The sequence below is a fragment of the Anomaloglossus baeobatrachus genome, chromosome 5 (assembly GCF_048569485.1).
Source record: "Anomaloglossus baeobatrachus isolate aAnoBae1 chromosome 5, aAnoBae1.hap1, whole genome shotgun sequence".
In the NCBI taxonomy this organism is placed as follows: Eukaryota; Metazoa; Chordata; class Amphibia; order Anura; family Aromobatidae; genus Anomaloglossus; species Anomaloglossus baeobatrachus.
The window spans coordinates 134,719,516-134,737,173 of NC_134357.1; the positions used below are offsets into that span (position 1 = coordinate 134,719,516).

The window sequence follows — 17,658 nt, forward strand, 5'->3', positions numbered from 1 at the left end:
TCTTCAAGCAGTGGTACAGGAAAAAGTCTGTATCGTTAAGAAAAAACATGATTTTCATGCAGGACAATGCTCCATCACATGCATCCAACTACTCCACAGCGTGGCTGGCCAGTAAAGGCCTAAAAGATGAAAAAATAATGACATGGCCCCCTTGTTCACCTGATCTGAACCCCATAGAGAACCTGTGGTCCCTCATAAAATGTAAGATCTACAGGGAGGGAAAACAGTACACCTCTTCGAACAGTGTCTAGGAGGCTGTGGTGTCTGCTGCACGCAATGTTGATTGTAAGCAGATCAAGCAACTGACAGAATCTATGGATGGTAGGTTCTTGAGTGTCAAGATAAAGAAAGGTGGCTATATTGGTCTCTAATCTTTTGGGGTTTTGTTTTTGCATGTAAGAAATGTTTATTTCTAAATTTTGTGCAGTTATATTGGTTTACCTGGTGAAAATACACAAATGAGATCAAAATATATTTGTTTTTTATTAAGTTGCCTAATAATTCTGCACAGTAATAATTACCTACACAAACATATATCCTCCTAAGATAGCCAAATCTAAAAAAAAACCAAACACTCCAACTTCCCAAAATATTAAGCTTTGATATTTATAAGTCTTTTGGGTTGGTTGAGAACATAGTTATTAATCAATAATAAAAAAAAATCCTCTAAAATACAACTTGCCTAATAATTTTGCACGTGGTGTATATTTTTCCTCCTGCGCCTTGTATGGCATGCCAACAGCTGCAATGGCAGAGTGGTGTGATAATTAAAGAATAGGGGTCATGCAATTGTGTCGCCCACCTGTAGCGGTCGCCTATTGTTGATCAATAAAAAAAATCCTCTAAAATACAAGTTGCCTAATAATTCTGCACACAGTGTAGAGCATTATGTTTGTCGGGATTGGGGATAGAGCAACATCTATGCTCCAGGTAAAGATAGATGATGTTCAACAATGTTCCTTTAGTTGCTTCACCAAAATCTTTTTTCCTCCACTACATATAAAGTTGAGATTGATTAAAAACTTTGGGAAAACCATGGCAAAGACAAATTTACAAGGGTTCCAGTACATTTCACATATTTTCCAGAATTTCAGCAGCAAAACTGAAAGAAGGGGTATTTGATGGTCAGATCAGAGAGCTTATGAGAAATTATGTGCTTGAAGGAACTCTAAGGCGGGCTTTGCACGTTGCGACATCACAAGCCGATGCTGCGATGTCGCACGCGATAGTCCCCGCCCCCGCCGCAGATACGATATCTTGTGATAGCTGGCGTAGCGAAAATTATCGCTATGCCAGCTTCGCATGCACTCACCTGCCCTGCGACCGTCGCTCTGGCCGGCAACCCGCCTCCTTCCTAAGGGGGCGGGTCGTGCGGCGTCATAGCGACGTCACACGGCAGGCGGCCAATAGCGGCGGAGGGGCGGAGATGAGCAGGATGTAAACATCCCGCCCACCTCCTTCCTTCCGTATAGCCGTCAACGGCAGGTAAGGAGATGTTCCTCGCTCCTGCGGCGTTACACACAGCAATGTGTGCTGCCGCAGGAACGAGGAACAGCATCGTACCTGTCGCGGCAGTGTAATTATGAAAAAGTCGGGGCCTGCACCGATGATACGATAACGACACTTTTGCGCTCGTTAGTCGTATCATCTAGGATTTACACACAACGATGTCGAAAGTGACGCCGGATGTGCGTCACTTTCGATTTGACCCCACTGACATCGCATGTGCGATGTTCCAACGTGCAAAGCCGCCCTAAGTTGAAAAGGAATTCAGATCTTGGAAAATCTTCAAGTGGATCTGTGAAAACGTCTTAGGAAAAAATAACTCTCCAGACTATGTTGAAGGTGTTGAGGAACTGCTAAATGCATACCAGTGTCTAGGATGTCGCATGTCTCTGAAAATGCACATTTTGCATTCATATTTAGATTACTTGCCTCAAAATTTTGTTGATGTAAGCGATAAACAAGGCGAGCGGTTTCACCAGTACATTAAAGTAACGAAACACCGCTACCAGGGTTTTTGGAATGACTCAATGATGGCAGATTACTGTTGGATTTTATATAGGGACAACCCTGAAAAATCGTATCAACGACAGTCTAATGTCAAGCACTTTTAATTTCTGCTCATATTTTGGTTTCTATTTTGCATGTAAAATTATTTTGGTTCAATAAAAACTGTTTGGTAAGGTGAAGCATTTTTTTCTGATATGTAGATTTCTGTTTTCTTATTGTCGCCAGTATATTTCCTATACCTTATAATAATGAACCTGCTCCATGGAAACTATATGGGCTTCAGAAAAACTACATACATTTTTGAAATCAGGACAAAAAGATTTTTAAGAAAAGTATGAAGTTGCCTGCGATAATTACAAATAACATTTTTTTTGTAGACCTGTATTACCATTAGAGGACTACTTGGCGTGCTGCCAGATACAATGCCATTATTAACCTAGGAAACTGTAACTGATTATGTAAATTTTTAATGTAGCTGCATTCAAACAGAACCCACACAGATGTTACACAGGTATAACATAGACTTAAAAAAATGAATACACAGATGAAAATCTTCAGCGTTTTCTGAATGAAGCACAGACGTTTTCATATGCTCATCTGTCACTGGCCTAAGGCGGGCTCTGCACACTACGACATCGCAGGTGCGATGTCGGTGGGATCAAATTGAAAATGACGCATCGCATGCGACGTCGTAGTGTGTAAAGGTTCGATGATACGATTAACGAGCGCAAAAGCGTCGTAATCATATCATCGGTGCAGCGTCGGCGTAATCCATAAGTACGCTGCCGCGATGGTCCGATGTTGTTCCTCGCTCCTGCAGCAACACACATCGCCGTGTGTGAAGTCGCAGGAGCGAGGAACATCTACCGGCGTCACCGCGGCTTCCGTAGGTTATGCGGAAGGAAGGAGATGGGCGGGATGTTTACATCCTGCTCATCTCCGCCCCTCCGCTCCTATTGGCCGCCTGCCGTGTGACGTCGCAGTGACGCCGCATGACCCGCCCCCTTAATAAGGAGGCGGGTTGCCGGCCAGAGCGACGGTCGCAGGGCAGGTGAGTGCATGTGAAGCCGGCGTAGCGATAATTTTCGCTACGCCAGCTTTCACAAGATATTGTACCTGCGACGGGGGCGGGGACTATCGCGTGTGACATCGCAGCATCGGCTTGCGATGACGCAACGTGCAAAGCCCTCCTTAAAGTGGTTGTCTTGTACTTTACTATTGATGTTCTCCCCTTAGGATAGGTTAACAATGCCAAAACAGAAGGACCTGACAGTCAGTACCCCCGCCAATCGACCAGTCCCGTCAGCTACTGGATGTGATCTGTTGTGCAGCTGCACAGCACATCACCATCATAGTGCATAGTGACTGCAGCACAGAACTGCACAAATTCTTAGAGGTGGATCTGCAGTACTTCGCTGTGGATCCTTTACAGCAGCTTAGGAAACCTGTCAGCAGGCTTTTGCTACCTCATCTGAAAGCAGTACGATGTAGGCAAAGAGGCCTGAGTTCAATGATGTATCACTTAGATTAGTGGCTGCAGCCGTTCTGACAAAAGATTTTACATGTAACAGTGCTGGGAGAGCTGCCCTTGCCCACACCAGGCTTTCAGTGTACATTTCCATAGAGAGAAGATGATAATCACAGAGGGGGGCAGAGTCGGACTACAACACACGCACACACACACACACACACACACACACACACACACACACACACACACACACACATACATAACTACTGAGACCTACTGATGATAAAGATAAGAGGCTTAAACTAGCATTGGAGGTAAACAATAGCAGACTTTGAGTTAAGAAATGCAGGGTTGAACACTGTTTTAACTCTTAGGCCTAAGCCAAATGGCATGAAAATCGGATCGAGCGGAATGCGATAAAACATCGCATTCCACTCGGACCAATATTAGCCTATGTGTCAGCACACATGAGCGATTATTTTCTCGGCCCCAACCGGACCGAGAAAACAATCGCAGCATGCTGCGATTGTAATGCTAGACTCTTTCTCTCGCACCTATTCAAGTCTATGGGGCGAGAGAAAGATCGCACTGCACTCGCGGTACACCGGTACAGTGCGAGAATGGCAGTAGCATGGCAGAGAGTGGAGGGCGAGAATGGCAATAGCCGGCTACGGAGGAGAGAGGGAGATAAATCCCTCTCCTCCATGCCGGCCCGCCCCTCCTAGCGCTGGCCCACCCCTCCTGAGTGCTGGCCCGCCCCCCGCAGCTGAGGTCCGATCGAGCCAAGTGTCATGCGAGGATCGCATTAGTCCCCGTGTGGCCCCGGCCTTACAGCATCCTGTCTTCAGATTACATTGCAGAAACTTGCTGACAGAGTCCCTTTAAAACATGACATGCCAAAAAGGCTAAAACTGCAGTGTCTAAAACACAATAAACCGCAATGAAAAAAAAAAAAGTAAGCTAACTTACCTAATGGGTAGAGAAATGGTGCAGAAAATCTCCACCAACTAAAGCTGATCAAATTCAGTTTGATTTCCTGTGCTATTTTACTGATTACTGAAGAGTCCCGGATTGAGTTAATGGCACCTTGTGCTGCCATTCCCATAATGCTCTTCATCTATCACATGGTCCAATGCAGCCTATCAGGGGGAACATCACAGTTAGAATAATATAGCAGGTGATCAAGCAGTGGCATTTTATTTTTATACAGCGTATAGATAGAGATCTATGCGCACAGCTCATACCACATTGGGACAGAAAAAAGCCCAGGATGAATTGTGTTGTATTACTGCACTAGTGCTGAAGCACATTGAAAATGGGAGTAGTAGTCATTCTGTGGATAATAGTCCAAAGATTTGAATGGGAACATATACGACACTGCTTGAAATAGGAGTATGGTGCTCAAGCAGGGGTCTTGTCCATATAATATTACAAGAAAACCTTGGCACTCAAATAGTGACAATAGGGAGGTTTTTAATAGCAATCAAAAATTGACGTTTCAGTCACATACAATTGACTATGAGAATGTGAGCTGATTGCTGAGTGTTACAGGAGACCATAGGAACAGCGCAACCGGAAGGTGTCAGTCGTTGCATAGAGAAAGGCTAGATTCCCATAATCAGTGTTTGCACTGTTTTGGACAAAGCGTGTTTTTGCGGTGTCCAAATCACTGTGTTGTACAGTACAAGCACAATGGACGGGATTTATAGAAATCTCATGCCCACTGTGCTTCTTTTCTATGCAGCATAAACTGACATGTGGTGAGGCTTCCCGAGCCGCAGCATGTCAATATGTTTGAGTGCTTGAGGAAACGTGAGTGTTCTTAGCCGGAGAACACAGCGAAAATCAGCTGCACTTAAATCCTGATCGTTGGCACGGATGCTGCGTTTTCCCTGGGCGAACATTAGTGTCTCCACAAGAGGAAAGACACTGTGCTTAGAATCCAGTGTCTTCCTGATCGTGGGAACGTAGCATAAAGTTTTCTCTTCCAGAAACTGTCCGCTTCTCGCTGAGTAGGGTGTGGACGCACAGACACACTTTAACCAGGGCTCACACACACCTTAGAGGGGACCCCTGGGCAGACCCAGGAGGGGGCGTGGCCTCCACATCTCAGCTAGTGGTGCGGTGGAGAAGCTGGAAGGAGTTGAACAGTGGCAGTCCAAGAGAGAGGAGCAGTGGAGGAGGACAAATGTCAGTCTGAAGCAGGAGCCGGCGTCTGGCAGCCTGCGGTAAGCTGTAACCAAGGTAAACATCGGGTAACCAAGGTGGTTACCCGATATTTAAGGCCCCGTCACACACAACGACTTACCAGCGATCCCGAAAACGATGCGACCTAATAGGGATCGCAGGTAAGTCGCTGGGAGGTTGCAGGTGAGATGTCACACAGTCAGATCTTACCAGCGATGCAGGAACAATACAGGTCGCAGTAGCGACCTGTATAACGATCTGAGCAGTCACTGTGACCCTGTCACACAGTGTCAAACACAGGGATGTGTCCTGCTCAGCAGGACATCGCCTTTGAAAAAAATGGCCTGGACCATTCTGCAACGACTAGCGATCTCACAGCAGGGGCCTGATCGCTGGTAGGTGTCACACATAACGAGATCGCTAACGGGATCGCTACTGCGTCACCAAAGCCGTGACTCAGCAGCGATCTCGCTAGCGATCTCGTTATGTGTGACGGTACCTTTACCTTCGTTACCAGCCTCCGCCGCTCTCACGCTGCCAGCGCCGGCTCCCAGCTCTCTGCACATGTGGCTGCAGTACACATCGGGCAATTAACCCGATGTGTACTGTAGCTAGGAGTGCAGGGAGCCAGCGCTAAGTGGTGTGCACGTCTCCCTGCTCTCTGCACATGTAGCTGCAGTACACATTGGGTAATTAACCCGATGTGTACTGTAGCTAGGAGACCAGGGAGCCAGCGCTCAGTGTGCGCGGCTCACTGCTCTCTGCACATGTTGCAGCACAGCAAGGCGTGTCGTTATGATCGCTGCTTCGGCTGCTGTGTTTGACAGCTAAGCAGCGATCATAACAGTGACTTACAAGGTCGCTGTTACGTCACAGAAAATGATGACGTAACAGCGACATCGTTGTCGCTGTCGCTTAGTGTGAACCCAGCTTAAATCCACTTGTTTGCTGATTTATCCCATGCAAGGGGGAATTGGGAGAGATATGATCATTCAGCTAACAGCTATATATTGGGTATAAGGGGTTTAAAGGTGCTCTGTTCAAACTATTCTTCACCTTTGTCCTGGGTATGAAGAACTGCTGGAGTCCACAGGAATCAAGTCTAAAGGTTTTTGATGGAGAAACCCCTTTAATATCTATATGAGGTGATTTCATAACATTGCACCCCATCCTTTATTGATATATTTGGATAGCAGCCATACTGCTATTTTGGTGGTCCATATTGGTCTTGTCTAATTTCCACTAGATATACTTTTTAATAATGTCTTTTAGACACAGTATGGTATATTTTTTAATACTAATCAATCAACCCCCCCCCATGAATCGGTAGGCTGTGCTTGGTCGTCTCATCATTTTTTGCTGCGTTTATTCTTACTGTTTGGGGGAAATTTTAATTCCTCTTTCTGTGGCTTTGCTTTTAACCATATTGTATATGTAGCCAATAAATCAGTTATTCATACTGTTCAGCATAATATTTGTTCATCCACATAATGATGGGAAATGAGTACAAACACTTGTCTTGACAGGTTTTTATTAATAGAAAACATCTTTTGTTGCACATTTAAACACTTTTGTTGGAACAGTATACAAACAGATTCACATTTCCATGACAATTTTATTAGGGTTGTCCAGTGTATGTCCCCTATTTTATCTCTTTTTCTATTTCGTGACATCTGTCCCTAGAAGCTTGTATTTAACAGGATATTCCCAAATCAAGAAATCTAGACAGACACAGTTGTTTTTCCAACAAAATCACAAGACAACAAACTATATTGAAATTACACAATATTTTTTTTCTACACATGTATGAAAAGCAGTTGCCTTGAAAGATTCTATGTTTAAAGATGTCCAATGCTGTCTCTATAAAGTCCCTGAAAGTCCTTATTTTATTTACTGGTTTCCCTATCTTGAAATTTCTCAAAATGTAGGATAATATTGGCAAAGTATTTTCCTGTTTTGAAGAATATATATTTTATTTACTAAAATGTTCTTGATTATATTGCGGAGCTAAAAATAACAAACTGGACTTCCAAACTCTGAAGTAGAGAATGGAGCAACTAATAAGGACCAATAAGTATTTTATACTAAGTAGAAAAAAATATATCAAGGTTTGTGTTGACATGAGAACCCTAGTCTTAAATCATCAATTTTATTTTAAATATCTTTGGACTTTATTCTTAATGCCACAGCCAAAATGAGGCATTAGGAAAATCCTACCAGCAGATGAGCTGAAAAACAGAACTTTAAACCCAACACACACAAATGAATCAGTCTTGCATCATACCAACTCCTTGTATTCACAAGGAGAAGATATGGCATTGCAGAGAAGGCACCTCAAACACAAAATAAAATAAAGTGAGTAGAATATAGAATTTATTAAAAGCCAAAAGCCATAGTTGTATTCTCAGAATGTCTTGGCGCAAGACCAGGTATCACTTCAATTCAAGTGTGGTACCACACCACACCTGAGGACTATATGCCAGTGAGGCTTGTATTTTGCCCTAAATTCAAGTAATCAAAACATTACAGAGACTGGCATTTTATGGAAATATAGCTTATCTATTGATTACAAATGTGCAACAGGGCAATTTGGTTCATCGCACACAATGCCTCTTTCTATTATGGCTACATAACATCGTGCAACAGCTGAAGCGATACCATGCCAAAGACAGCTAAAGCAAAAAGAAACAGAAAATACAAACATGCAATTTAATCTAAACAAAAGTCTATTATTTATCTATAGATTATTAACCAGAAATATCCTATTAACCAGGGCTATGGAGTTTGTAGAAACAAACTTTGTACAGAAATATGGATGATATGGAAGTAAGAAATAAAGAGCAGCTTGGCTGCCCTTTCGGAGGCAAGCCTACCTTGAGCTGATGATTAAAGTAATCTGAGACCGGTTACAAGCATCTGTAAACATATTGAAAAGACTATTGTTAACTAGCATGCCCTAGCTACCTGTGTGTCAGAAAAACTCCAACCTTCAGCTCAAGGTTAAGTTAACCATTTGGTGGCAGCAGACAAGGAGAAAAGCAGAATAGCACCAGAAAGAGATTTACAAAGACCGGGACCTCTGAGCAAAGATACATATAGGACCCTTTCAGGTTCTTCCTCATGCCACACTCCACTACCTGTAACAAAGGGATCCCCATACCAATAACCATTTTTATGATTTCAGTACATTTTACATGTTTGCTAAAATTGCACCACTTTTGGAGCAATATCACATCTCTGTATAGAGTCACACTTTCTACCTATTAAAATGGCATTGAGAACACCCTGGAATTATCATCTCCGCACAGGAGTATTATACCAGTTACATGGCCTGTTTGTATAGTATATATGCCACTGACATCTGGTTAGGTCATGTCTTTGCTATGTAAAGGTTCTAATTTTAAAATGTCTAAAACTAAATTTATGTAGAGATCATTACTAGTTATAGCTAGCAGTAAATATCATCTTCAGCTACAGTATTCAATGCTTCAACCATTATCCTTTTCTTTACAGGAGTTCAGGTTGACCCATGAAAACAGCATTTGCCCTGCGCTATACAGTGCCACTAACGTTTACAGTGTCCCATGATCACCAATTCATTTACCATGTCCTGTACTATTCTATAATATTTTAACAATTGCAAAGCTGGGATCATGTTGATACTTTTGAAAAACACAGACAGACATAATGCAAAAAGGACTGTCAACACAAGACAAGTTAAAGTTGCGGAAATTGTTTTTATTACTATATAGTGTTACTTATATTGAAAACATTTAGGTCGTTATAAGGGGAAGAAGATGGAATTTATATTTCCAGGTGGGTATTTAATTATTGGTTTACATGAATAACATTGTTTTCAGTGATTAACATCTAAGTGCTTCTGTTCATATATTTCTAAAAGAGCAAGATAACAAAGTACATTTGGTTTATTACTAATACCTGCATCTCGATTTCAGCAAATTTAGTCTACGGCCAAGATTTTTGGTATGCTTTTTCATGATCTAAGTAGTTTCATAAAATGTAAATGCAATGAAATATTAATCTAGTGTCTTCGTGTACAGCATCGGGTTAGGCTTAAAGCGCAGCTCCAGTTCCACAAAAAATTATTATAGCATCGGTCTATGCACTATAGCCATTTTTCTAAATCACAATTTTTGCTGATAACCCTTAGTACAGACAGCCTATTGCCTGTGCTGTGGTCCACGCTAAAATTTGCAGCATCCTGCTTGTTGCTCTTAGCTGCCATCTTCAGTGCGGGAGTGAGCGTTGTATAATCTTGTCACATTCACGTAAAATCCTATGACATTCACTGCTACAATGAATAAACAATAAAATGATTATACTGCACCGTTCTGCACTGTAAAGGGGGCTTTACACGCTGCGACATCGCTAATGCGGAGTCGTTGGGGTCACGGAATTTGTGACGCACATCCGGCCGCATTAGCAATGCCGTTGCGTGTGACACCGATAAGCGATTTTGCATCGTTGCAAAAACGTGCAAAATCGCTAATCGGCGACATGGGGGTCCATTCTTAAAAATCGTTACTGCAGCAGTAACAAAGTTGTTCCTCGTTCCTGCGGCAGCACACATCGCTCCGTGTGACACCGCAGGAACGAGGAAGCTCCCCTTACCTGCCTCCCGGCTGCTATGCAGAAGGAAGGAGGTGGGCGGGATGTTACGTCCCGCTCAGCTCCGCCCCTCCGCTGCTATTGGGCGGCGGTTCAGTGACGCTTCAGTGACGTCGCTGTGACGCCACACGGACCGCCCCCTTAGAAAGGAGGCGGTTCGCCGGTCACAGCGACGTCGCCGGACAGGTAAGTATGTGTGACGGCTCTGGGCGATGTTGTGCGGCACGGGCAGCGATTTGCCCGTGTCGCGCAACAGATGGGGGCGGGTACCCACACTAGCGATATCGGGACCGATATCGCAGTGTGTAAAGTAGCCTTAAGAGTTTTCCTTTGGAACTAAAGTTACGCTTTAATTATTTTTGTATTTTTTTCTAAATAGACAATAACTAATATTCTGATTTTATTAGTCGTTAGGCTATGAAGGCAACCACTAAAATGTCTGGTGTGTATGCAGTCAAGAACCTACCAAAAGATCGATATTAGTATGCACAGTTATGACATTATTACATGGCACTATTGTTTTACTTGTGGTTGTTCAGAATAATTAGAATCTGTATGTATTATTAATTTACTAGGCTATGATTATTTTAAAGTAACATAGAGTAATTATCTTGCTTACTGACATTCAATGCCTAATAAAACATTAATTGGTTGTCTAACATAGCAACGCAATTTGATTATTAGTGCCACTACAGTATATCAACAAAGATACATGATAGAAACAAAAATTACTTTTTATAGAAAATACATTTTATTGGCTGGTTTATAAAAAAAAATTAAAATGTCCTGATAGGGCAATCTCAGTTAATAGAGGAGGTCCATAATTTCAGATTCCCATATATTATCCAGGGTGGCAAACCGCTACAAAGAGTGTCTCTCACTCTGAAGGTTTCCCCATATCCATGCATTGCACGGAGATCACTTTGATTTATATAGGCACTATGTTATGTTTCTTTTTTCCCTGTGGTGCTGTTGCAGGTAATTTATATATTTACTGCCCAATTCCCCTTTAGATTAGATGAGTCAATTGGGCTCACAGTAGCTAGACACCTTGCGATCAGCTTATCATACAGGGATCCCTCTTACAAAAGGGCTTATTCAAATAAGACAAACGCATTTAAGTAAAATTTGATGTTATTTAGCTTCTTTACCCAGGTTTAACGTATTTATTCAGAAGTTGTACAGGAAGCACATGACTGTAGATACATACGTTGATGTTTAAAAGCTATTTGAATGATGGTCTGTATGTACAATTTTGTTTCAGTCTGTATCTTTAGGATCGTAACATGGTGCAGTTTTTTGATGTGAACATATTTTTTATTGAATTAATAAGGGTATAAAAAATCTGAATATTGCTGTGAGCAATGCAGCTGCATTGTTCTGTCTGCACACAGAACCTGGTTGAATGCTAAACTTATAAGTGCTATTTATTTATCTGCACCAAATCTCATGTTGATGCAGAAAACATATTCCTTAATGTTTATACCATAGCACAAACATAAGAAACGCACATATTGGGTTTTTTTGGCTCAAGTCATTTAAGTGCTTTTTGTTCATATAAGGTGCATGCTAAACTTCATTCATGAAGCTCTAGAAGAAAATCCGAATGAGAAAGTGCTACGAGTGTTATTACCAAGTACTTCAACATTAAGTCATTATTTTTTAACTAATTCATAAATATGCCATACAATAGCTAAAGACATGTCATAATAATATACAAAATGAGGACAACCAAAGCCATGTCCCTGCACACACTACCAAATACTACCAAAACAAGCTAATCTAGTTTGCAGTGACTATCAGGACCAATACATCAGGCTATATAACCCAATAACCTTGTCTACATTTCATCCCAGCACGTAATGAAATGGAATTAATATTTAGCATGCTCTTATCATATTCCTGAGCCTCTGTAAGCGCTAAAAACTTGTGATGCCATACTATTACTATACACTTTACATCAAGGTTGGCTACTTGAGTCTTTTTAGCAATGTTAATTGGCCATGCCTACTAGTACTAATCGATATTGTTATGGCTGAAAGGCAACAATTTGGGTTCTACAATTTTTAACTGCTAAAGATAGAGAACATATCCATGGGTTAACATGAAACTATGCTAACTTTATATACTCCTGCAGAAACTATAAAAAAAATCTAATAGTTCTACTGAGGAAACCAACTGAAATTTTTAGATAGATATAATTCCTCTTCCTCGGTATTTTACATTTCCAGTTTAGTTTCAAGACTTGAGGTGTTTATGCAAGAACTAGGAGTTTAATTAGTCTTTACTATGCATACTGCCACAACTCACATCAAGCACTTACTGTGTCCTAAGTTCTGCAACCCACCACTGCAGTCAAGCAGGATCCAGTGGTAGGACAGTTAGTAGCTTGAATAGCGGGACAGCCAAGAAACTGTCTAAAAAACACTCTGTTTATACAAGAGTAAATTAAATAGATACAAAACTCATTTAGCTGTTATCCCTTATGTACAAATTGTTAAAAATGGCACTTGTAAGTTTTCCTCTTATTGGTTTTCATTCGTTTTGCAGAAAGCCTGAGAGCAGTCAATAAAAACTGAAAAGAGAGCTGGAGTTATGGTTAGTGCTTAAGAAAAATCAGTTACAGTAGGTATCGATCTCGTCAGTTTAGGATGAGAAAGTACATAACTGTAAATGGGGTAAAAGGATAACTTGGAGAAGAACACAATATAAATATCAAAAACATACAAAAAGCCTAAGGAAGAGGCATTACATAGAGAAAAACAAATGGAAGAAGAGATGAAAATCCAAGGTAGAGATATAATTACTTTAAATACATAATTAAAAGAACACTGTGCTGGGTCATGTTAAAGTAATCATATTTAGCCTTGATCTAGATTTGTTGTTGATTTGTTAATTATTTTAGAAAATGTCATCCTTTCTATGGTTCTTGTTTTAGCCACTCCTGTAGCTTCCATCTCCAGTGCGTAGTTGACGAGCTGTTATGGTGTCTTTTGATACTCTCTTGCAGTCACTGGCAAAGCCCAAAAAGCACATCAAATTGATAAAGCATGTGGTAAGGTTGTACCGAATTCCAAATTCACTGGCAGTATAGTCATAGGGGAAAGTGTGATGGTAATTATGAAAGCCTTCACCTGTAAAGAGAGAACACAAATTACCAACTGCCCAAACAAAATACATAAGACATTCACAACTGTCTGAAAAATGTATCAATGTAAATAACTGTTCAAAACAAGCACAGGAGCTCAGTGCATCTATCTCTGCTTCCTCATCCTTCATTAACAGGCTCCATTATGAGGCAAAGGAAAGGCAGAAGGTACTCTGTCCATGGATACATGACTAATCTTTAATGAATGATGCACTATGGTAAGAACTGCTCCTGTATTTTCTTCATATGCTAATGCTTACTTGTGTACATGTGGCGCCTCTGAGGCTTCAGTTGCCACAGAGTATTGCACCCAAATTTGGGTGTAATGCTAAACCTGATTCCTGAGGCGGTCAGTCCCGGTTTCACCACATTGCACAGTCAAATACACACCAGGTTGCCCTGTTCCCACTGGGGACTGGGCTAGGGTCGGGTAATAAAGGGGTTGCCAACAGAGAGGCATTTAAAGGATGCCCTCAACAGGGCCCCAGTCCCGGTAGCTTAGAACCTGGAAGGGGGAGGAGCAGCCAGCAGGGGGAGTCAGGAGCCAACACGACACTTAAGAGAGTTCTCCAGCAGGCGAGCAGCGGAGCAGACGTGCCTCACAGGTGCTCCGGTGGGAAGAAAGAGAAAGTTCACATGGTTTTCCAGAGTCTGCCTGGACGGGGAAAGTTTCAAGCTTCCCTGACCACACAGCGCCCGACAGTACAGTGCCATATAGGATCCGGGGCCTCACTTCACTTCACCCCACATCGGAACCATGGCAGCTGCATATAGGGACGAGAGTACATCTCGTGAAACCCAGGGTCCCCTCATAGGTTCAAGCCAGGGGATCTACAGACAGGCGTTACAAGGGGAAACCTACCGAACACCACACCGGACTGATCTCTAAAGGAATTCGGGTTCGACCGAGCCCATCATAGCAAGTGATCGGTATTACCTGGGTCAGTGGCATCGTACAAAAGTGAGTAAACAACCAAGAACCGCAGCCATAGACTCTGACTCTTTATTACCCATATGCCGCTCCCCACCGCCATTACTACTCCCCTCATCATCCTCCTCGGGGCCCGCTGTACCTTTGGAGAGCGACACCATCCCTGGCTGCTACTACCATCTGCCCTGGAGGACAGCGACAGCAGCGGCAGCCCATTGCCTGGCCGCATACCACAGGTGGCATAACGACAAACACCTCACAACTACTACCCCTAACATCTCTTTCCTGCCATCTTCTGTACGCCTCGGGGCAACGGAGCCGGTTTAGGACGCCCGTGATGACAGTCAATGGCCTGACCACGAGTAGGTTAACGGCATCTGTCCCGTGGGGCGCTACATATACAGTTATGCTAAATTCATCATCATGGCTCAACTGTAATTCAATTTTAGCTAGATAGTAGTGCACAGTACTATGTCATTATTTGATTGTATATAAATTGTGATGCAAATTATATGAAGACAGATTTTTATTTTGCAGTATTAAATTCAATCATTCTACTTCTCATTTTAATAAAGCCCTCCCATGAAGATTTTTTTTTTTTTTAAATAAAATTGTGTATTTTGTGTAATGTGTGGGTTACTATACTCACCTACTACTGCCTTCTCTGGTATCCAGCTCTGTTTTGTTTTGCTTTTCAGTGATGTTGCTTTTCTCTTGGTCACTCTGCGCTCTGCATGACCTGGAAGTGGCTTTTACCATGTCAGACCATGAAGCGTCAAAACGAAGCTCCATAGTCTTATGTTATAAAAGAGGCTTCCGGCTAGTCTAAAGAACAGTGACATCATTAAGAGTAGTAGGACGGTGCTGGATCCTGGAGAAGGCTGTGGTAGGTGAATATATTAACACTACAATACATACAATAAATACACGGATTTATTTATTTTTTTAAATTTTATTTATTTTTTTAAATTTCACAGGAAGGCTTCTTTAAAAGTGACTATTGACAACAAAAGTATTTCACCGCAAAGCCAGGAGACATAATGTTTACACAAAGATACAACTCAATAATGGCTTTGGTTAATATGCTACAGTATAACTGAAGAGATTACAGGATAAAACTGATACTGAAACTGATTAAGCAAACATAGCCCAGAAACACAGGTCGCGATATGAACAAAATGCAACTGTAAATCTAGTCTCTTCTCCATAGAGTTATATGACAACGTAGACATGAAAGCAATCATTTGCTGATAGTAGCAGCATTAAACCAATATGATAAGCAATGTTGGTATTAATAGGAAAAGTCTGAGAACCTTATAATTTATACAGCCAATTCTATTTACAGTATCTGAAAGCAGCTAAGGATAAAGATAAACAGTTGCATAAGGATACATTAAAGTGGTACTCCGAGGAGATAAAACATTATTTTTATGGCCATGCTCTTATAAGCTTTAAAGATAACATCCATAGTGTTGTTTCCCATCCTCACAATTCAGTGTAATTCTGAAGATGCTCCTTGGTGCTCCCCCTCCCTTCTGGGTCATTTCAATACACATCAGGGGGCCTGCTCCATGCTGCTAGTAGCTGCCAGCCACCTGGTAATATCTGCTTCCTTGCAGTCGTAGATCAGGGATCAGGCTGCGCTCTACCACACAACCTATTTTTGGACTCAATAGAAGCAGATATATCTTCTACCTATGTATCTACTCCTGATGTGTGATGTTATAACATCCCAGAAGTGATGAGTAGCACTAAGCAGCAACTCCAGCATTACACTGAATTGCAGGTACTCTGATGGTGGGGAACAGCACTATGGATATTATCTTTATAGTTTATGAGGGCATGGCCGTTAGAATAATTTTTTATGTCCCCAGAGTACCCTGTTAATAATACAATGGTTTTAAGTGTATTCTAAGAAAATATATTGCCCATTAGTTGGCATATACATTTCATAAAAATAAAAAACGGTTGCAGTATTCAATGGTATTGACTATCTAAGGAAGCCATGCATATTTGATAGAGCTTTTTTGGCCAAGGGACATTCCTACCCCTTAGACAAAATACAAAGAGGTTGAAAAATAGGTAGAGCTCTCTGCCAGCAGCTTATTTTCTACAAAAACAAAGGGATTGGGCATGTTGAAAATGAGTTTGGGACTCTATGCAAACATTAAATGGTAGGCATGTCCTGACGAAATTGATGAGCTTTTGTCTGAAATCCATCTCTTGGATATGACAACTTTTATATGTACAGGAACTTCTCAACCCAGATGTTGGGGTAGTAAAACAAGTACTGTTAGTTGTTATCATGCATCATCCATTGTTTCCACAGCCGACTCAAAAGTGCATCGTTACAGAGCTTGCTGTCAGTCAGTGCCAGGATGTGGTTAAAGCCACCACTCGCTATTTATTGAGTGGTGACTGAGGCCACGCCAGTAGTCAGGCTTTCATTGCAGCTTTGGAACTTCATTAAATTGCAAATTTAGCCCATATCTGCAGGTAAACAGCAGTTTCTTTTAACCCCTTTTTCCTTTACATGACTCTAGACATTCCGGTATGTCCTATTTGGTGGGGACTTCACAATCTTGAAGTATGGGTAGGTCCTAGTAATTGCGCATGCACAGGAGCTGTGCCTGCATGATCACCGCTGGGAACTCTGCTTACCTGACAGCCAAGCCCTGGCTGTCATTGCTGCACCATCCCTAACTGTTTCACTCTTTAAATGCTGCAATCGATATCGATTGCAGCATTTAGGGGGCTGAGAGAGGGCACATGATCTCAAAGGCTTGTGTTAGTGCAGCACTGACAGATATAATGTATTACAATGCTGGTGTATTGCAATACATTATATCAGTGATCGGGACAATAAAAGTTAATATCCTATATAGAGACTAAGTAAAAATATTGGAATAAAATGAGAAAATAAATCGATAAAATAAAAAATCAGAAAATAGAGAATAAAACAAAAAAAAATGATACCAATAAATACAGTATGTATATTTATGTAAAAAGAAAAATCACAAAAAAGGACAAATATATGTTATCGCCTCATCCAGAACAACCCGATCTATAAAACTATAACACTAGTTAACCCCTTCAGTGAACACCATGAAAAAAATAAAAACGTAGCAAAAACTATGTCTTTTCTTCAAACATCTGCCAAAAAAGTGGAATAAAATGCGATGAAATAGGCTCATGTAAATAAAAATTGACTCACTGAATGGCTATCTTGCCCGCAAAAAACAAGCTGCCATATTGTGACATCAGCAAAAATATAAAAAA

At 41.5% G+C, this 17,658-nt stretch overlaps 1 protein-coding gene across 1 annotated transcript in view; it reads right to left on the reverse strand.

Annotated features, from left to right (window-relative positions):
- Positions 1-7,185: 7,185 nt before the first annotated feature.
- Positions 7,186-17,658, reverse strand: part of SCD (stearoyl-CoA desaturase) — a 34,362-nt gene continuing 23,889 nt past the window's right edge. Inside the window, exon 6 of the mRNA XM_075348923.1 lies at positions 7,186-13,434. Within this exon, the coding sequence (XP_075205038.1) occupies positions 13,235-13,434 (200 nt within the window). The 3' untranslated portion in view covers positions 7,186-13,234. The remainder of the gene's footprint in view (positions 13,435-17,658) is intronic.